Here is a 22191-nt window from a genome sequence, read left to right as displayed (position 1 = left end):
GCAACTTCCGGTTCACAGGGACTTTAATAGTTCTGCTTGCTTTAGTGCAGTGTTTCTCAGAAGTGTACAGTCTAAGAAAAAAAATCAACAACAACAAAAAACGGAATTCTGAATGTTTTTCTGATGCGAGACTTTTATTTTGAAAGACGTGGGTGAAAGCTGTTGGCAGAAGCCTGAGCGAGTGAGCGCCCCCTCGCTATCCCAATCCAATATCTGCATTTATGTGAGACTGTCATAAAAAATTCGGACTGGGTTCGATTTTCTGCATTTTACGCATCCGTAGCAAGCATTTTGAGAGGCGTTTTGACAATTCAGAGACACCGTACAATCGAGCGCAAAATACGAAAAAACATACGAAAATTTCGGACTGTATGTGCAAAGACCTTTCCCTGATAGCACACATACATCTGGCTTACGTGTATTTGACGTCTGCTTTTACATCTGCAAGACATCTACAATACATCGTTTGCTCATCTGCAATACGTCTCGGAGACGTCTGCTGTCAGACGTCATATAGACATCTACAAGATGTGTGTAAGATGTTTATGATGTAGAATGGATATAAAGCTGCTCTTTCTAAGATGTTTAGCAGATGTTTTTAAGCAGCAGATCTCCAGATCTTTAGCAGACGTATCACAGACGTTCAGACGTCTCCGAGACATATTGCAGATGAGCAAACTATGTATTGCAGATGTAAATGCAGACCTCAAATAGACGTAAGCCAGATGGATTGTGCTGTCTGGGTTAGCCTTAACTAGGATGTTCATTTAGCAGTATTAGTCATTTACGTCACAAACAGTTGTTGGTATTTTAGTGTACTTCACTCATTTTTTAAACAAACTATATATGATGTCATATAGGCCTATTCTAAAAAGTGGGTCGCGGCTTGAGAACCACCGTTTCAGTGAATGCCTCTGAAAACGAGTGCAGAAAACCACAGCTCTTACCATCAGGTACTGTCGGGCGAGACACACCGAGTCGATGTTTCCCTGCACATACACGGTGGATTTCTTCTGAGGGCAGTTGGGATCGGGGAAGTGAACTTGAGCCCCCGTGCGCTGCATGATGTGTTTGATGTTGCTGCCGTTGCGTCCCATCATGAAGAGGTGATGCTGCGGGGCGATGTCCAGCTGTGTGCTGACCGTGATGGCGCTGGCCAGGTTCCCCGCGAGATGCTCCAGCAACACCGCCGTACCCCTCTGTAACAACACCACAGACACGCACAACCACCCCGCTTACAAACACTGCTGCTCTCTCGTGCTGACCGAAAACAAAACAAGAATCGCTTCTTCATTTCATTCTGGCATATCCAGGCGCGAGAATGCAAAAGCCGTCTTTCAGCACGCTGTGAACGAGGCGGAGGGGTGGAACGCTTGAGTGGCTCCGTTCCGACTGCATCTGTGCGTGGTTTTGGACCGGACTCCACGCGCCGGCTCTCAGCACATAACCCGACCCTTCCTCAAGGTCAACGACGGAAGAGGATTCGCTTTGGGTGGAGCTCTCTTCTCATCTGTAGGTCGGTTCTCCTCACCACTTCGGTTTATCGTCGAGTTGGAGAGTGTATTTGGAAACCGTATTGTTCAAAAACAAATCACAAAGTACATTTCTTGATCATGCTCACCTTCACAGCTGCTACATTGTTCTGCGAGCCCCGCACGACTCCCGTCGCTCCGTAGAGTCTGGATCTCTGTTTGAAGGTCACAGAGATGTTGTACGTCTGTGAGATGTGCTGGATGGCAGGAGAGCTCGGGTCAGGATTCATCTGCACCAACACCGGCAGTTCAAACATCAACACCAGAGGAAGTAACTCCTGAAACATCAGAGTTCAAATGATCATAACGACTCAATCCAAAGGTCACATCCACAAGACGTAACGACTCGGTTCCTGACTGAATGGAATGGAATCGAGTCTCAGAAATGCGGCCGTGATCAGTCCCACATGTTGTGGGGTTCTGTTCGCCCTGGTGTTCTGCACCCGAGGCCGAAATGAAAGACATTCTCAGTGCCTTTAGATGTGGTCAGGACAGTCACTCTGACTTCACTCTCACAAGGAGACTTTTATTGGGTTCAGCAGAGCATCAGTCATGGAGAACGCTCTGGAATTCCAATCATGCATCTTTGCAAATGGTTCTCCTCATTCCTGAAGTTATTAAGACCGTGAGCACGCTTATTTTTAACCAGAGGCTTACGAGCGGAACAAAACCAGTCTGCGCTTTTGTTTTCATTATGGGGAACGGACTGCACAGATGACCTGTTCTAGAATCAGTAACTTTTGCATTTGTTTGCTGTGTGTTGTGACTGACAGTGTGCGAGAGAAGAGTCAGGAGGACGGTCTTGAAGTGAGCTCCTCGAGCAACATAACATGATGATTCCGGCTGAGACGGTGGGTCATCGCCCGAAGGAACCGGCAATTATGTTGTAAAATGTATGTACAACGGTTCTGGAAAAAAGTAAAGCTGACCCACTAAACTTCATTCCCTCAGATTCATACACAGCACCTATATTTTGGGTTTGAAAGGGGTTGGCCTGAGGTTTTTCGACAGTGCTCATTTGTACAAATTGCTTTGTGAAATAACAGTGAGGCCCGATGATAGATTCTGGTGTAGAAAGCGCTGGAGTTAATGGAGGTTTGTCTCGGTTCTCTCTCGGGAGGAGCTGATGAAACCTGAGCAGAAGGTTTGGACGGAGCTGAAGCACGAGCAGCGACACGCAGCCAAACGCGCGCCAAATCACGAAAACCGCAGCGTTACATTGTTTTACAGCGACGTCAACATCTGTTCTGCATCGAGACATTCATGCTCATCTACGTGTGGAACACAGACTGTATCAACACACAAAATGAACGCACGGCCTTTACATCACAAACGATAAGATACGAGACATTTATTTTGCTCTTCTTACGCATGTTTGCTCACAGTTCTGCGTGTGGGTGAGACGATGGGTGTGTCGGTGTCTGTGGTGACGGTGAATCACCAGCAGGGGGCGGCAGCTCCAGCGAGAGAGTGGAGTGCTGCTTGTTGTGTTGCTGAGGAATGCGTTTATCTCCCCCCAAAACTCATGTACATTCATACTCCCTGTACCCTTCAACACTATGAAGATAAATCACAGCCTGTCAATCATTTCATGAATGTTTACTTACCCGAATTCTGGCTCTGGCCGCCTCGACTCCTCCCGGCTGTCCAGCTATAGACACCTGCGGAATACACACACAGACGTCAAATGAAGATGACGGCAACGCAGCAACTCGTGAAAATAAAACCTCTGAAATGAGTTTAAAGGGTCTGGTCACTGATCATGATGATCACGTTTCACTCTAAACCTGTATGACCGCAGAACACAAACAAGAATGTCAATGGTCAATGGAGGAAAACGCTACTGCTTAGGGATTGCCGTCTTATAGCTCGGGAGATGTGATGTTCTTCAGATAGCGCAAGAAAGAAAGTTTGGGCGGGTAAAAGATTTTTGGGTGAAAATGAAAAACGACTCGTGTCAGATGTTATCGTAAGAATACGAGCGGTGTGATTTCATCATCTTTCATGATTCTGTAAGTTTCGGTACCAGTCTCTCTAAACACTCATTGCTCAATCTGTACATTCCCCGCTTCATCACGTCTGAGAACAGCGTCTCAACTTCCGTACAGAGAGAGAGAGAGAGACGTCATGCCTCATTCATTCACTTATATCAGAGAGATCATGAATATGACCAATCTCACAATACATATCCAGGACCAGACATGAAGAAGAACTTCTTTCACACCTATTAAGCTGTTTTTTTAGGACTGTTAAGAGATCAGCCGGTCATTATTACAGAGTAAATAAAGGAATAAATTCTGGAAATAATTTGTAACATTTCTGTGAGATTCACAGTATTAATCTTTGATTGCTGACACACAGTATCAGTCAGAAGGACACCTGGTTGCTCTTCTCGGCCTGATTGTTGCGGTTGGAATCAGGGAAGTGGATGTGACAGCCCGTGTCCTCCATCACTTTCTTGATGTTGTTTCCTCCCTTCCCGATGACGTGTGAATGCTCGGTGTGCGAGACGTCCATCTTTAGAGTCACACGATTACTCTGCTCGACACAACACATGAATTGTATTAAATGATGTATAACCTACAAATGACATACAGATGTTGCATTCTAAGGCTGCTGTGTGCAAACGTTTTTAAATAGAAGAAAATCATTTCAAAAATCTACTTATCGAGCAATGTTAGATAACAATAATGATTTATAAGTTAAGGAACTGGAATTTGTGGGAAATGTCATTTTGATGTCGTCTGACTTCATGCCACACAAAAGTAAATATGTAAAGTAATCTGCATTTTTATGTTTTAAACAGAGATGGGGACGTACAGTAGAGGTGAAAGCTGGGGATTGATAGAAAAATATGACATCATGTTTAAATAGAGGAGACCCCTGTGAAAGACTTCACTCAAGTTATACTGTACGTGACGTAATGAGTTAGATCTATGAGCATCAAATCAGTTTTCCATTACGTCAAGTCTACAGAGAGCTGTTTCCACACATACGTCTGGATGTAGTCTGGCATCAGTAACACAGTTTCTTTGACAATCTGTAGTTTCGGTATGGTTTAGAAAAGTTTCCTCCCAAAGATGGAGGTCACAGAGGTCAGCTGACCCTCAACCCCCGGTGACCTCACAATTGAACCAATGGTGTTAGACAAGAGAGGCTGAGACTTTCTTTGACAGGTGATTATTTAAGAACAAATTGAAATGATTCTTTTAATAGAATTGATCGTTTACAGAACAAAATCGATGCATTTATTAATTCATCTCAATTCTTCGGTTCTGCCACCATGGCAATGCCAATTCCCCATGAATACAAAGAATGTTCTTTCTAATTCTGCATCTAATTCTAATTCACAAATAAACAACATGCACATCTGAAAAATGTTAAAAGACACTCAAATGGCGTGTGCTTTTGAAATGTGTTTGCAAGCAGCAGTCCCACAGCAATTCGTAACTATGACGCGGCTAGTTCATATGACTTCGTACGATGTCTTTCGCACATTTTGGTACGATTTGCTTTCGCACCAGTTACAGTACAGTAGAGGTTTAGGGGTGGGCTTATGGAAGGGGCTTCAGTAAAGCCTTTTCTAATAATCATACATTTTTGTACGATTCACATTGTACGATAGTTATGAATTCTCGTGAGATCGGGCTGTTGCATGGCATCTTATGAATTCGACCCTGATGCAGCCTGACATGCTCACCTTTGTATCCAGGACAGACATGATCTTCTCTTTGGCTTCCTTTACATTGTCCCTCTTTCCGCTAACTTTAATGTGTGGATCTGTAAGAAAAAAGTTCATGTCATAAAAAAGCACAAAAATCTGTTAAAAGTGTTGTTGGTGAGTTGCTGTGGATATGAATGATACCTCAAATATTCTCAAACCTTTAAGGAAATGTGAAATTATACTTCTGAAAAATGACACGTACACTTTATACCTGCCTGGCGAAAGTTGAATTCAACAGAAAATGACATTACAGGAGGAATGCCATATGGCCCTAGTAACGCCTTAGTAACCACGCTCTCTAGCAACATCCTGTCAATCACAGTAACCAAGCTAATAACGAAGCTGTATGGTGTCACTGGCAGAAAACTGCAGTGTGTTATGGGTAAAAAAATACAGAACATCTGTATCATTCCAACAAACATAATAACAGACTCATTGTGCTGAAAAACTCCCCAGATTCCCCATGCCAACATCCGCTTGTCCTCCATACATTCGCTGCGTCTGAAATCACATACTTCCATACTATATAGTAGGCGAAAATAAGTATGAGTCATGAATAGTATGCAAAAAACAGTAGGCGAGAAATACCCGGATGGTCTACAGCTTCTGCCGAGATTCGTGAGTGTGCATCAGATGGACACTTCTCTATCCCATGATGCCACGGGAGCTGAGCAACGGTCACATTTCAAAAGTGAATAGTTAATCAAATAAAAATAGCGGAAAACTTTAAGGCGGACGTCCGTTTTTAATGTAAGTGCCAATAAATGAATTTCTCGTGATTAAATTGTGTCAACGCTCACGTATGGGTTGTTCGTTGATGTTAATACGTCATAGGTCAAAGAGCATACGGGTCACATGACCATAAAACATGGCGGACGCAATATGTCCGAAATGTATTCATACTACTCCCACTCACACTGAACGTACTGTTTTAACTGCCGATAGGTAGCTACTTATTCAAATTCACTACGTACTGTGCGATGTTCGGACTTCTTTTAATGACGTAAGAGACTGTTTGATTGACAGGTACAGAGACCAATCACAGCTCGTGTTGTTTTTACACGTTATTAAAGGGTCAGTTAATCTGAAATAAACTGTCTCAGATATTTCTCCTGTGAAAAAGAGTCAGAAATGTCATGTGTCTGTCATGAGAGTTTGAGAAGAGACGTCAACAATGTGTCTCAATGTGAACTCAAACATTTCTCATCACATTTACTCTGATCCAGTTTACTTTACATTTACATTCTAAATGAATTTTACACCACCATACTCCATAAATGACCCACTGTCATGTGTAAAATCACATGGCTCATGAAGGAATTCAACTGATTCAGATTTGGTTGGAATCTACACTTCCAGCAGCGTACTCAAGCGCACAAAAAATGCTGTTTAGAATTTGTCTAAGTACTCATACTGTATGCTTTTAAGGAGCAAACCTGTTTAAGAATGTGAAGAAACCCACAAGACACGTCAAGCCATACATTTGACTCTCCACAAAGAATGAGGACAAACACACGGCTCCAGATCCAGCGCGAAATGTCTGTGTTTCCGTGCTCTGGAAACTCATGATGAGCGCTTTCCGTGCCAGGAGGAACGAGCGAGAAGCCGCAGTGAACCACCATCCCACGTACAAGCCATTGGAGCAGATTGGAGAGACGCGTTGCCGGAGGAGTCCGGCCTCAGAGAAAAATGCATGTAACGTGACCATTGTCTGTGGTCAATCTGAAGACTTTAGACTAGAGAACAGGGATATAATCCACACAGGCCAATGAAGTGTGGTTTAACACTTTACGGATTACATGAACGATTCACACGTGAGATTATTGTCCACATCACCAATTTCAAGTGCTTGGGGTTCTTGGCTTTGACTTAAAACGTGCAATGACTCCACACCGCATGAAGCTGTGCTGCTGTGGACTGTGTTTCACAACGTGCCAAATGTGAGAAGTAAAAATGCTTTTTAAAATGCTTCACAACACTCGATGACTTTACGGAAAGCATTGACGCTGTACATGATTTATCATTTGGAAATGTATGAAAGGTGTGAAGACATATTCATACAGCAATGACCAAACGTGATGTCAGGTGATGAAAATACTAATGATATTAGCTTTTCATGACCCCTCAGTTTACATAAAACCATCAAAATATCAGGAGTATGACATGAAATGATATGAATGCTTTCCTGTAGCTCAGTGGTTAGAGAAAGGTCATGGGTTTGATCCCATGGGATTGTATATCCTCAGAAACAGTGTATTAATTCAACGTAAGTCGCTTTGGATAAAAGTGTCTGCCAAATGCACAGATGTAAATGAAACTGAGAAAACACTAAACATGTTTGGGGTAGTTATAGGTTGTTTGCAATCCTGTGGTTTTGATGATGGACGGCACTGATTTTCTCCATATCACAAACTCAAAAGACCTATGTTTAACGACCTGAACAACAACCACGCACGCCCAAATTTCTGTTAACCCTTACTTGTAATAAACACTATCTTATGTTAAAAGATCGAGTCCTAGTCCAACGGATAAAATGAAAAATCTTGTGTTAAGTGTTTCTTCCCCATAGAAGTCCATTAAAAGGAAACCAAAATAAAAACATTTGTTTATCACTGATATCAAACATAAACATGACAACAGAAAAGTGTTATGTTCTCAGTTCATCGCTGCCTTGAGCCACGTTATGTGGTTTCTTTATAATGAACTTCTGCGACTATTCTTATCCCCGGAATAAGTGCTTGTTCTTTTAACGAGAGCTAGAGTTTATTACAATTAAGGTTTAATAGAAATGACATTTTATGTGGTCGTTGTCTCAGTATGTTAAGCTGTTTCCTTATAATGGACTGTTTCAGCAAGATTTCTCACTTAATCCGTTTAATCAGGACTGGATCTTTGCAGCTAGTGTTCATGACAAGGTTCTTGAGCAGTAAATTTGAGCTCACCTGCTCGTTGTTTAGGTATGTTAAACCTCGTTAAGCGTTTTAGAAAGTCATCCGGTTCGGCTCATCCCAAACGCAGATTCAGGTTTCCAAACCACTTTTATCTCCGTTTCTCAGTCAATACTCACATTTTACCCCTTCATGAACATCAACTTTTGCTACACAATAAAACACATTGTGGTTTCATGGCTTGATCGATTTGAACATCAATGCAAAATGTAGGCAATTTGAGTTTGTTCTAGTGAATTCCTATGGAGAAAATCACTTGCTGCCCTCCATCTGCACTGCGTGCAGTGCCGTGACGTCATGTGCAAACAATCTATTGGACAAAATTATTCAGATAAAAGGCAAACTATATCGTGCCAGAGAATGTCAGTTTTATTCTTATATACAAACAGTGAACAGAAAAACAAAAAGCTAACAGCAAAGAATTTTATCAGTCATTAATACTGTAATACAGTCTGTTGATCCCCTTGTTTTTCATTCCATACCATAGTAGGAAAAAATACTTTATCATTTTTTTGTTGTGTTGAACACAAAAGAAGATTTTTTGAAGAACGTAGGACAGCAAACAGTTCTCACATTTTTTCCTACTATGGTAGTCAATGGGGGGCAAAATCTGTCTGGTGACAAGCATTCTTCCAAATATCTTTCTCTGCGTTCATCAGAACAAAGACATGTATACAGATTTGGAACAACTCCAAGGTGAGTAAATGATGACAGAATTTTCATTTTGAAGTGAAGTATCCCTTTAAAAATCAAATTAGAGAGAGTTTGTAAGGACTGTGGCTGTCAAGGCAAAGCTTTAAACGAGTGCTGATGAATTATTTAAGATATTATCATATCTGTAGAAATAACATGCTATCTATAAATGTGTTTTTAATATCACGGTTATTAGCGGTGACACCTCATGCATGCATGTTTGTTATAAAGCAATGAAACACCAAGAGATATCTTGATTTGTAATTGTTATTTAAATGCTTGTTTTGTCTCATTTTAAGCTATATTAAGTCATCTTGAGGCCCCTTTGAAGTGTCATACATTCTGTCACAGCTGCCTTTGATAAACTGGACTGTTTGTGCAGGAAAATACATCTTGAAATAAATTCCTCTGTGACCTAAAATACACTAAACAAAATTATAAACGCAACATTTTTCTTTTTGCCCCCATTTTTCATGAGCTGAACTCAAAGATCAAAGACTTTTTCTATGTACACAAAAGGCCTATTTCTCTCAAATATTGTTCACAAATTTGTCTAAATGTGTGTTAGTGAACACTTCTCCTTTGCCAAGATAATCCATCCACCTCACAGGTGTGGCATATCAAGATGCTGATTAGACAGCATGATTATTATACAGGTGTGCCTTAGGCTGGCCACAAGAAAAGGCCACTCCAAAATGTGCAGATTTACTGTATTGGGGGGTCCGGGGTTTCCGAATTTTTGAGCTGAACTCAAAATTATGCACAGGTGTGCCTTAGGCTGGCCACAATAAAAGGCCACTCCAAAATGTGCAGATTTACTGTATTGGGGGGTCCGGGGTTTCCGAATTTTTGAGCTGAACTCAAAATTATGCACAGGTGTGCCTTAGGCTGGCCACAATAAAAGGCCACTCCAAAATGTGCAGATTTACTGTATTGGGGGGTCCGGGGTTTCCGAATTTTTGAGCTGAACTCAAAATTATGCACAGGTGTGCCTTAGGCTGGCCACAATAAAAGGCCACTCCAAAATGTGCCTGCCGCGTGTCTACATTTAAAATAATGAATATGCACGCGGAAAAGCCACGAAATGTGAATCGGGCCATAGAGCTCAATTCTAGCACTTAGTTTTAATGTTTGATCAATTACGGATCGTCAGCGCCAAAGAAAAAAATATATTAACATGATGCGCCACTGCCATTACAATGAATGGAGAAGGATGCAATGCTCAATAGGGAGGCTAAGAGATGACGTATTTTTGTATGCAAAACTCGGAAGCGAGTTAGCAGTTTAGGACTTCCGGTTCCATCGCTCCAAAGTCTGTGGGGTTTTTGAATGAGTTTTTGGTAAATTGCCTGAAATAAGGCCTGTGGTAAACAAAACCTCTAAATATTTACACATTTTAATCGATGACAGGAAACAAACCAGTTATAACCCGCTCATGATTTTTTAAACCTTTATTGTGTTTAAAAACGGCTAACAAGTTGTTAAAAGCGACTACTTCCTTGGGCGTGGACGTGAGACGCCATCGCGCATATAAAGCTCACAAATAATGCAACATGGGCACAAATCTCTTAAAACATAGATGCGGATTCATTCACGCAGTAATTCGTTACCAGCGAACACATTTTTAATAAAGTTTGAAAGAGTTGTCGAAGGCTTGGTGGCGGTGACGCTGATATCGAGCGACCTGTGTAGTCTGTTTATAGCATCGTGTTAGCTTTTAACTTCTGCTGATTGTATTTCAGCTTCAAAAGTAACAAATGTGGTCCTCATAAACCTCATAAACCTTTGTTAATCACCGAGCTTATTTTTTGCGATCTTTCAAAAGTCTATGAAATAAATACATTGGCTTGCCATTCGGTCGAGGGAACCACTTCATCGCTAACTTCCGGGTTAGCCTACAAAAACACGTCACCTCTGCGGCGCCCTCTATGGCCGCTCTAGCGAAGAAAGCTCCGCCTTCCAGTAAAAAATATCCAATGGTCAATCGATAAAGATTGATGATTCTCTTAGGCGGGGCTTATGTGAGGAGCTTGCCAACCTCAACGACGTTAATAGTTGCCCAGAGGCGTTGCAAACATGGCCGTCAAGTGGCACGACTTCCGTACGGACTTTGTTAGAACACAGTTTTAATGTTTATGGGTTATAGATGTACTGCAGATGGAGATGCTGAGCTGAACAGGTTGTGTAGAGAGTTATTTATCTACATGCACAGGGGGTGATGTGTTGTGATGGCCGCTGTGTTGTACAGGCTCCTGAAAGGACTGTTTGGAAATGTCTTGTGTTTTAGGGACGAGAAAAATCCTGCAGTTGTGCCGCTGTGTGAATAACCAGCAGGAGAGATTACAGCAGATAGCACATGTGATGATAGAAATGTGTCAGGCGGCTTACGTTACACATGAGAAACACGAAGTCATGCGAAAACACAACAAGTGTAGTTGTTTACGGTTGCTAAGCAACTGCATTCATGGAGAATTGCAGCAAAGTTCAAAGTTAATGGAATCGAGTGATGTTTTACCACTAGGTGTCCTTCTGTTCTCTCTGACGTCTCACAGAAAATCTCAGAGAGCTCTGAGGAGGGAAGATGATCCCTTTAAAGATGTTCACCAGTTTTTCCAAGAACTTCAGAGAAATAATACCCGTAAAACAATGTTTTCGAGGGTTTCGCAAGATATCTCTCTCATATATCTCTTCTATGCCTAAGATCTACGTTCTCATGTGCTTTGCAAGCTATATGATTTGGCACATCTGGAGTCACAACATCTTGCACAACAAACAAAAATCTGCGACACTGTGTGTGACCCAACAGCTGTTAGAGAGCGAACATAAACACAACGCAGTCACGCATGCTGGACGAATTCACAACACCGTGGACAAGTCCAGAAAGAACGAAAATTACAAAGGAAATTTATAACGGAGGCTAGCAAACAATTCCCTTAAAATGACAGTGAGTGTTTATTGAAGCCGCTGTGTTTTTCTACGACATACTTTGAATTTCTGCTCCAGTGTGAGGAGTTCAGTGTCGGAAAACATGCGGTGATGGAGTTCATGATGCAGATGTGATAACATCTCTGTGTGTGCGGGCCGCAACCAAAGAAGGTCTGATAATATTCTGAGAATTTAATGGAGAGACGCTGTCCTGCGCTCCTCTAATGTTGTGGCCTTTTCTCCAGAGTCTATATTAGATTTCAGATCAAATGTTGGCATTTATAAACAAATGGCTTATTTGTATTTGAAAGGTTTAAATAGGTAATGTTAAATTTCACATGAAATCCTTTCTTTTGTTTCAATAAAAAAGTAAACTTTCATAAGGAAAAGTGAAAGTGTCATCTATTGCAGTAAGTCTAAATGAAGAAATCCCTGCTGCTTGATTTGCATTAACCATTAAATCCAGTGGGAGTCCCAGCAATTGAACCCCAGTGTCCCTCACATCTGTTGCCATGGCAACATCTCATCAGCTCCTCACACTGTAACAGTCATTCAGGGGAGATGTTTATGTGTTTGGGATCAAGAGGTCAAGGCCATTGTCTTCACAATCTGAGTCAGAGGTGCTTATTTAAAGAGAAGAGCTTTAAATCCTCCGTCGTCCACTCTGGAAGTCTTTTGGCCAGCACACGGCAGCAGCCTAGCAGCTCTCCATGGTGACGCTGGTCCCGTCTGTTTCACCCAAGAGAAACCGAGCATTCCGCCTGTTTTCACAGCTGCTCACCCGTCTTTAGAAGCGGGCCAATATTCTTCTGTCCTCCTATAAATCTCTCCATACAGCAACCCAGGATTCATCCAGAACTCGAAGCTGGATTTGTTAAGACGGCGAGGTCTGAAAGGTTGGTCCAGATCGTTGTATGTGGCGATGGTGTGGTTCAGCGGACTGGTCATTCGGGTAATGTGCAGCTTTTGAAGAGTATACAAAATTTCAATGATTATCTTGTACCATGGTCTGATTTAATACCAGATGCTGATTGGCTGGAAGGTGTGCATTACAACCGTTTAATCAGGGCTCTGAGAGGTGATTTGAGAGGGGTGGCACTGGTGCTGCCAAATCATAAAGTTGGTAAAACTACATCCAAACGTGTTTAATACATTAAAGGTGCAGTTTGTAACAATTTTGCAGTAAAATATCCCAAAACCACTAAGCTAGTGTTATATATTTTGTTCAGCTGGGTACTTACGCTAACATGATTTCTCGTTCCCGTCTGATTGATGGCCATCAGCGGTGGAGTTGAAGACAACAGATCTCATCATTCCACGCTCCTTCACAGCGTCATCAAGCTACGCCATTGTTGTTGTTTTGATCGTGCGCCCTCTAGCGGCGGCTTTTACAAACTGTAGCTTTAACTGAGCACTACAAATTAATACAAATCATTGTTGTTTGTTTATACATAAACCCTTTCAAAACTTTACCATATTAAAAGCACATCTTAACAACTAAATTAATGTATGCTACTGTTTCCTTTATTGCAAACAACTCATACAAGGAGAACACAATTCCTTTAATATCAGTGAGTGTTTTTGGGCCCGTTCTTTGTTGTTTGATGAACATTATAATACTGTATACTGTGACGCATGCGTTCATGAAATGGACTGTTTTTACGAGGATGCTTGCGAATATGGGAATTTCTGACATAATTTTGTGTTTACATGACCGTCTCAGAGTAAGAAGACGTGAAAGAGAACTCAATTTAGTAGTTTGCACTCTGACTCTCTGGGATATCTCAAACAACGCGTGAGAACTGAAGGCTTTTAGTGATTTTTCTTCATGAAAGCTGCATTGATAACGACTAACAGATAAAAGGTATTTTAACGTGGTGTCTAACATTTTGTATGCTTTGCAGTATTGTTGGAAAGCTTACAGGGCTGTATCTTAACTTTTTTTAGACGTAGCACTGGTGCTACAGAGGCTTAAAGTTTTCTAGCACAGTCATATGAAATATGGCGCTGTTGCGCTCCGGACGACCTGAGTTCGAGTCCCGGCTCGTGGTCCTTCCCCGATCCCACCCCCTCCTCTCACCCACTTCGTTTCCTGTCCTCTCACTGTTACTGTACAAATAAAGGCAAAAACGCCAAAAAATACACAAAAATAACCATCTATAAAAACATCTGTTATATTAGAAAAAATACAGTATACAGCAAAAAATATTGATGTGTAGTTTATCACATACTGTAAGTAGGCAGGTAACGGACGAAGGACATCACAGTTGTGTAAATTAGGGCCATATAATTGAGTTTTTCCAAAGTTTTTCTGTGTTTTCCATCCTCTTACTATACAATAGTTATATATTTGTCCACATACTGTAGTATACTATTATATGATTTACAATGGTAGAAGTTCCTCCTTTTGCAGATACAATGGTGTCTTTGATCACTAATGATGTTTTTACATTATCCTTTCAGCTGGGGTGTTGAAAAAGCAATATTTTAAAGTTCTACAATTGCCCTGTTACTGTACTTGTCAAATTAACCAAGAAAATGTCTATATTTGACCCAACCATGGGTTGAAAAGAGCGCATTTATATGCTCACACCAAGAACTAATACGGTATGTTTGGAATTGTGTGTGAGCAGGCATAACATACTGTAGGATTAGTTAAATGTACAAGGAAATATTTCTATTAAAACACATCCAAATAAAAAAGCCCACAGCAGACACTGACCAAAGCACAAGAGAGAGAGGTTTTATACAGTATTACAAGAACTTGCTGAATGGTATTTTTTTAAATAACATGCACTCATTAATCATTTACGATAAGATCAGAAACAATGTTGAATGGATAAAAAAATGTCCACAACGAAGTAAACTGGTCAAAGATTGACCTAACACTGTGTCTACACTGGAGAACGAGAACGACTCGCGGGAATGACATGTTCCTAAGTTTATGTTTCCTAATTTTAGAACAGCACTTTCACTGCCTTACAGTAATTTACAGTAATTATGACTTGTCTTCACACACAGAAAGGAATGGAAGAAAGACGTCTGAGGGCCGATGTTTCTGTGTCAGATGAGAGAAACAGACAGACAGCGACTGGAGACTGAGATGAGAACTCCCTGATTCAGCTGAAACGCTGCAGGAATGGAATGTGTTCTCAAGAGCCACGTAAATATACAGCACACTACATTTCCACTCCAACATTCCACTTCAGGTCCATCACAAGACAATCATGACTGAATTACTGAATCTGATGACTGTTTGGCCGGGACAGGCGAGAGATAATAGCACATACAGTATCTGCGGCTGTTGGTCCTGTCCCAAATCATTCAAGGATGTGGAGACTCTTAGGAGCCTGAAAAGTATTCCACATTATTCTCTGGAAGACTCCATCCGTCCTCACGGGTCTGATGCAACAGTGAGACCTCAAATATTTGATATAATGACGGCTGATTTGACGATATAAATCGTCGCATTTTTGTCAACATTGAGTTATTCACATACATTCTTATTCTGTGAAAACCTGTTAACATTATGTGATATTTTATATCGTGTACATTTTGGGACTTTTTTTTATAAAACAAAAAGGTTTAATCTAGAAAGTCAAATGGAATGCAAAAACGTTCAACATCTCAGAAGGGCTCAGAATGCAGATAGAACCTTAATAATTCCAAGGTGACGAAATGTGTATGTGCTGGATGAAAAAATAGATATTTATAAAGACAAGAGAACACTCACTACTCTTTTTTCTATTAAATACATCTACCTAAATTTGATTAATTGTTGTGTGGGATTATGATGAGTCTATTCTGAACTAAAATAAATTGAAAACCAAAATTACCAAAACATTTGACAGCCATGCATTTAAAATGGGGTAAAATGTGAATAATACAGTGGTAAAACTCAAACCTTATTTTCTACCGGTCTTAATAAAGAATATTAAAATGTATCAATAATTATTGATATTATACAGTAAATGATATGAAACATTATACTAATGGAATATGATTTTTTGGGCTGTATCACACAGCCCTATTAGGACCAATCCTGCATTTATTGTCAAAAGTCTGATTCGTTATGAGATTGTTTGATTTAACATCCTGAACTACAAACAAAAGTCTGTTCATCACACGGCCAGCGTATCACTTTGGCAGTGTGAAGGAGGCGGACCCAAAGTCAAGGCTGCGGGCTGAGACGCACGCTGCGCTATGGAGCTGACCGTAGCGCTTTGTTCTGGACATGATGTGCGGAGGTCAACACTTCTTCTGTGCTGTTATGAGCCGCAGCTGACTTCACTAAACAGAAAGTCCCGGAGGATCACATGGACCAGGTGCCGTCCACATGTCAGAACACCGTTACACATGTGTTTTCTGTCATTAATGAGATGAGATGTTTGCTGTATGCAGTCATCAGATCAACACAAATGATGATGTAACATTCATGTCAGCTCAGGCTGTGCCCCCGGACGTCTGCCAACAGAAAGCAGGAATTTGAATGACCTTTAACCCGGGCCACGGCTCTCCAAACACATGAGAGGTTTTATTTTAAAAACAGATCAGATGTTTGTTTGGAATGGCTGAAGTGTTGTTGTCATTGTTTGCGTTCCATCCTCTGGATTACAGCGTTATTACACCAGGACATGACTGTTCAAGCTTTCCTGAGAAATGAAACACTCGCAGGCTTCTAATAGTTTCTGTCACTATATGACGTTTCAAGTATGAAACATGAAGCGCAGCCCATAAGATCTGTGCAGAAACAAACAGCCCAAGTCTCTACTCAAACGCACCTCTGTCAACCACATCTTATATTTAACTACATCAAATTAACTCTGGAGAATGAATAAAAATGAATTGATGAACTAATATAAATAAATGCTTCATTAAACTTTGTCCTACATTTATTACTGCAATGGTTATTTTTATATTTATTTAAAACTTATTTCTTTTATTCTATTCCACATTTGTATTTTTATATTGATTTATGCATTTATTTATTTTATACTTATTTCCACATTTATTTTCATAGTTATTTAATTCTTTTTGTATTTCTGTAAGGAAAATTAGTTCATCATTGGCTGAGAGCTCATAGAAGCTAAGATAAAGTTAGAAAGTTCAGCAGAAAGTTTTGTCAAAAATTACTTACTAAGTACTTTTTTAATCAAATCATTTTTTCTTTAATTTGTTTTCCTGTTATGACGTTATACATGTTTTAGTTTTTTATTTATTTTATAATGAACATCTTTAAATGGGCTCATCTACAGTCATGTCTAAACCATTTGCTAAATGATGTTTTAACATTATTTTATTAACGTCATAGTAAATGATATTTTTGCATTGTGTGGATGTGTTGTGAGGGGTTTCCGGGATGTTGTGAAGTGTTCTGAATGTCTGTTAACAGATCTGTGATAGATGACCACAGTCCCACCTCTAAGTTCCATCGGACACACGCGCCTAGACGGAAGATAACTTCCAGTCTGTGTTTGTTTATCGCTTGTGGCTAATAATATAATATTTATATTATTCATATAGAATTAAATTAATATTTTATTGTATAATAATTGACCCTGCGCAAGCAGTTTGATTGACAAGCGATCTGACCAATCATAACGCCGATATTATGTGCGCCCGTGACTGCCCGCCATTTTATTATTGTTACAGTTATCTCAAATCCTGAATGTATCCCTCGAATGCATACTGCAGACCATTCTGTCTGAAATCATTTTTCCAGAATGAGTCTTCACTATTTCCCCACGATACCGAAAGCTTGTCGGACATAGCAACAGGAACGAAGGGGGTGGAGTTTTGCGAAGGGCAAACTGCAGCCAATAAACAATTTTATTGTATATTAATTTGATTAAATAAAGAATTTGTTGAATGGGCCGTGTAACTTGCATTGTCGCGTAACGGTTCTTCTACTGGTAAGCCAAAATAATACTGACTAGACATACTTTAAACCTGCTAGCTAATGTCATTTCCTTGTTATTTCTTTTGCTTGTTATCAGAACTAATCTGCAGGGACTCATTTTGCAGATGTGTAGCAGAAGTTACGTTTGGACCACAAATGCGTGCATGCGCAGTAACGTTTGTTTATGTTAATTCACATCTGTAGCAAAATCACGAGTAACATGAAGTTTAATACTATATTAGCAATACCAATTGTGATGAGACAAGAGCTGCCCAATGTCAACAACATGATGATAAACAGAAGCACAAGTTGTTCTCTACATAATCAGTAGTGTCAATGCCGAAATATTACTAGACCGACCCTGAAGCCAAGATAATGTCACAGCTGATTGTGTGAAGATATATCAACTGCTTTTCTGTAAGCACATTGTTTATGTATCACTTTGATAAGACACATTCCAATGAAAAGAGAGGAGGCGTTCGAGCGCTAAACAACGAGTAAAACACCAAAAAACCAGAGAGATTTTTATAACAAACATCTCAGATGAGACACAAACTCTTACCTTTCTTGGATTTGGCACCGATCTTCAGTTTGGAAGGCCATGCGATCTGAGTATTCGTCTCCTCCATGACCTGTGAGGGGATAACAGACGTTCATATTTTTCTAGAATTTCTCTAAATTCTCAAATAAAAGGCAGGATGTGTTGCATTTGTTGCAACAAGTCAGGACTTTTCTTGGACTCGCTGGCTGGTACAGGAAGTTCATTCAGAATTTTTCAGCCAGGGCCAGAGCCCTAACAAACTTAACCAGGAAAAATCAACCCAACAAAGTGATATGGATTGAGTGAGGGAGAGAGCGAGCGAGTGAGGGAGAGAGCGAGTGAGGGAGTGAGTGAGCGAGGGAGTGAGGGAGAGAGCGAGTGAGGGAGAGAGCGAGTGAGGGAGTGAGTGAGTGAGGGAGTGAGGGAGAGAGCGAGGGAGTGAGGGAGAGAGCGAGTGAGGGAGAGAGCGAGCGAGCGAGGGAGTGAGGGAGAGAGCGAGTGAGGGAGAGAGCGAGTGAGGGAGTGAGCGAGCGAGGGAGTGAGGGAGAGAGCGAGTGAGGGAGAGAGCGAGCGAGCGAGGGAGTGAGGGAGAGAGCGAGTGAGGGAGAGAGCGAGTGAGGGAGTGAGNGAGCGAGGGAGTGAGCGAGCGAGCGAGGGAGTGAGGGAGAGAGCGAGTGAGGGAGAGAGCGAGTGAGGGAGAGAGCGAGTGAGGGAGAGAGCGAGTGAGGGAGTGAGCGAGGGAGTGAGGGAGAGAGCGAGTGAGGGAGAGAGCGAGTGAGGGTGTGAGTGAGCGAGGGAGTGAGCGAGCGAGCGAGGGAGTGAGGGAGAGAGCGAGTGAGGGAGAGAGCGAGTGAGGGAGTGAGTGAGCGAGCGAGTGTGTGAGTGGTCGAGCGAGTGAGTGAGCGAGTGAGTGTCACTCAGTTGCACGTCTCCTTCCCTTGGTTCATCCGGGGACCTTGCAGTAACCTGTATAAGAACTTGGACCTTAAGTTTTGTTTGCCTGCGGGTGTCCTCAGGAACAATATCCTATGAAGCAATCCCAGAATGCTTTGTGAAAGTGTGCCGATGCATCCAGCAGACAGCTCACACGTTTTGTGGAACGGTGTGTTAAATGTAGACTTTCTTATGAATCACGACTGTGAAGAATTGTGTTTGCTCAATGTCACAGACAGATGAAACTCTGGCTTGTGTCCTGCTATCGAACAATGACCCGTGTAAAAGCTTCTGTGAATGTTGTTCTTGGCAAAGCTGTGCCCGTGTGAAAGACATTTACAAACAGACCACACACATGTCACTATACGTCATACTAGAACACCTCTAATATACTCACACATTTAACCGCTCAATATCAATGTCCAGCACATGTTCTTAATGTTATCACGGACACAACAGATACTGGAGTGAATTTATAAGATGGGTCTGGTGAATATATATTAGTCTTGACAAAAGGGATCAAATTTTAAAGGGTTCACCCAAAAATTAACATTCTGTCATCATTTACACACCCTCTTGTCATGTCAAACCTGTATGGCTTTCTTTCTTCTGCAGAACTCAAAAGAAGATATTTTGAAGAATGTTGGTAACCGAACAGCTGTGGCACCCATTGACTTCTTTTGTATGGACACAAAGCCAATGCAAGTGAATGGCTGCCATCGCTGTTCGGTTGTTTTAAATGAACCCCTGTAAAACAATCTGCGTGTGTGTGTGTGTGTGTGTGTGTGTGTGTGTTCTGGGACTGTGAACGCCAGTAAAATGTTGGGACAACATCTGGCAGACTGTTACGATGTTTTGCGTTATGGATTGAGTCACATGATGATGTTTAGAATGCGAGTGTGAAAATGTCCGGCTGTTCTCCCCGGTGAGAATCATGCGAGAGCGTGTCGAGCACCTGTTTTCTGCTCCGGCTTCAGTGTGTGCTGTCACAGGTGTTTGTGGATCTCAGGACCACACTCAGTTCAGGTCGCACTTCACATAAACAGCTTTAAGAGGCATTATGAAAGCCAAGAGGTTTTTATTGATTCAGCTGAGCCTCTGATACGTGTTTGGCCCACTGGGCTGACTTCACATTTGTTACTGGTTCTTATCAACGTTTAGGTACGTGAGGATAGTGTCGAGATGTTTGAGGAAATGCCTGGGACAGAGAATGCTGGAACTGGATCATCTCTTTAAAGTTTGACTTCTATAAATAGAAAGGATGGAGGGAGATCGTAAACAAACCAGTGCGTTCTCTTCCTGCTAAATGAAAACAGAACCCACACTGTAAAACTTTGCTGTAACAACTTTGCAGCAGGTTTGCCAGTTGTAGATTACATTTTGTTTTAAGCATAAACTTACCTAGTTCTTATATTTTCTTTCACAAAATAAGACTAAAAATCTTAGGTCACTTTTCTTGTTATGTAAATGTTTTGTAATTTAAGATACATAAGAACGTCCAACCTGGCGTCCCCTGGTTTCATGTAAGCAGGATTGTGGGCTGTTATGTCACAGTGTGACAAATATTATATGACGAGTAATAGATCATGTACGATAACTGTATTAAATAAACTATTTCAACTTTCAGCACACTGCGTTCCAACCGCAATTACGTTCTGGTGGTGGGGGGGTCGTCCTCTTTCATTCATTTATGCCCAAACTAATGCTAAACTTAAATGCGTCAAAGTTACACAACCCATTCAACAAATTGTTTATTTAATACCATTATTATACATTCAAATATTGATATAAATGAATATTGAATAAATAATAAATACTTATATTAGTAGCTTTTATTATTTTTAAAGGAGAAGCAGAAGTCAACAGAAGCGTATTGTAGAAGTGTATTGATTCTTGTCTTATTGAGTTTATCGTTGCGTTGTTTACTCTCGTGCTGGTTTCGCTTGTTTATTGTGGGATATTGTAAGGCAACAGCAAATTGTATTTGTTAGGATGAACTGTCCCTTTAAAGTTAAAACCAGTTAAAACATTTGCATAATCCAATGAATTATTCCTTGAAGGCTCATTGGATTATTTTCTGGAAATAATAATAATTGGAAACAACTAATAACTAATGTGTCTGATATCAGTGCAAAAAAACAAAACAAGAACACAACAACTTCAGCCTGTGTTGTGTTTAACTGGTAAAGATCAACAAACCAAACCACCACACACCAGCCATTTCTAGCCTGTCACGACTGAAGAAAAAAGACTTGTTTTGATGATTAGTGTCCAACCTTCTGCAGAGATGTTCCTCTGTTCTTAGCCAGACAAATCAAATGGAAACATACACTAATAATTGTGTGCTAGACTATTACTCATTCATAAACCTGTGGAGCAATAATGCTAACCATGATAATAAAGCACATGACAGAGATCTGAGAAACACATTCATAACATCAGGACATAAACGTCTGAACCTCATGTCGAGCGGTTTATTGTATCATCAGTGAAACATGTTTTTATAAATCCCACAGTGAATGAGATCAGCACATTTACTGTTCAGTGGCATACAGAAATACACTATTTGTTTTTAAAAATCAATCTTCATCACATTTACATTGATCTACATCCTGTTTCAAATCACACGGCATGAAAGCGAACCCGTTCTTCATAACCCACAACATGTCACCATGAAAAACAAAGTTTTGGCGAGATGGATTGAGCCTCTAGAGATCCAAAGCATCAAAGACGTGCTTTCACTTCTTTAAACGGATACAGGCTGCGGTTGGTCCAACAAAATGAAATGTACTATCACATTCAAAACATCACTCGATCGGAGTTACTAAGCACTTATAAATACTATTCCGACCTCATACACGCCCTGTCCGGCGCTTGGGAAAATCCCGCACCTTTTATTTTGGAAGAAAAGGCATGGCGGAAAGGTCGAAAACAAATCCAGAGAGAGAGAGAGAGAGAGTGAGTGAGAGAGAGAGAGAGAGAGAGAGAGAGAGAGA

General features: G+C 40.9%; 1 protein-coding gene across 3 annotated transcripts in view; it reads right to left on the bottom strand.

Annotated features, from left to right (window-relative positions):
• bicc1b (BicC family RNA binding protein 1b) overlaps window positions 1-22191 on the bottom strand; it is a 59063-nt gene that overhangs the window by 18206 nt on the left and 18666 nt on the right. For all 3 annotated transcript variants that reach the window (XM_057359386.1, XM_057359388.1, XM_057359387.1), the window contains exons 3-8: window positions 18284-18353; window positions 5233-5312; window positions 3912-4070; window positions 3140-3193; window positions 1622-1810; window positions 948-1199 (exon numbers count right to left, since the gene is read on the bottom strand). In XM_057359386.1, the coding sequence (XP_057215369.1) occupies window positions 948-1199; window positions 1622-1810; window positions 3140-3193; window positions 3912-4070; window positions 5233-5312; window positions 18284-18353 (804 nt within the window). The remainder of the gene's footprint in view (window positions 1-947; window positions 1200-1621; window positions 1811-3139; window positions 3194-3911; window positions 4071-5232; window positions 5313-18283; window positions 18354-22191) is intronic.

Source organism: Triplophysa rosa, linkage group LG18 (genome assembly GCF_024868665.1).
Source record: "Triplophysa rosa linkage group LG18, Trosa_1v2, whole genome shotgun sequence".
NCBI lineage: Eukaryota > Metazoa > Chordata > Actinopteri > Cypriniformes > Nemacheilidae > Triplophysa > Triplophysa rosa.
The sequence above is the reverse complement of the archived record's forward strand: the minus strand, read 5'-3'. Positions and strand labels throughout refer to the sequence as shown.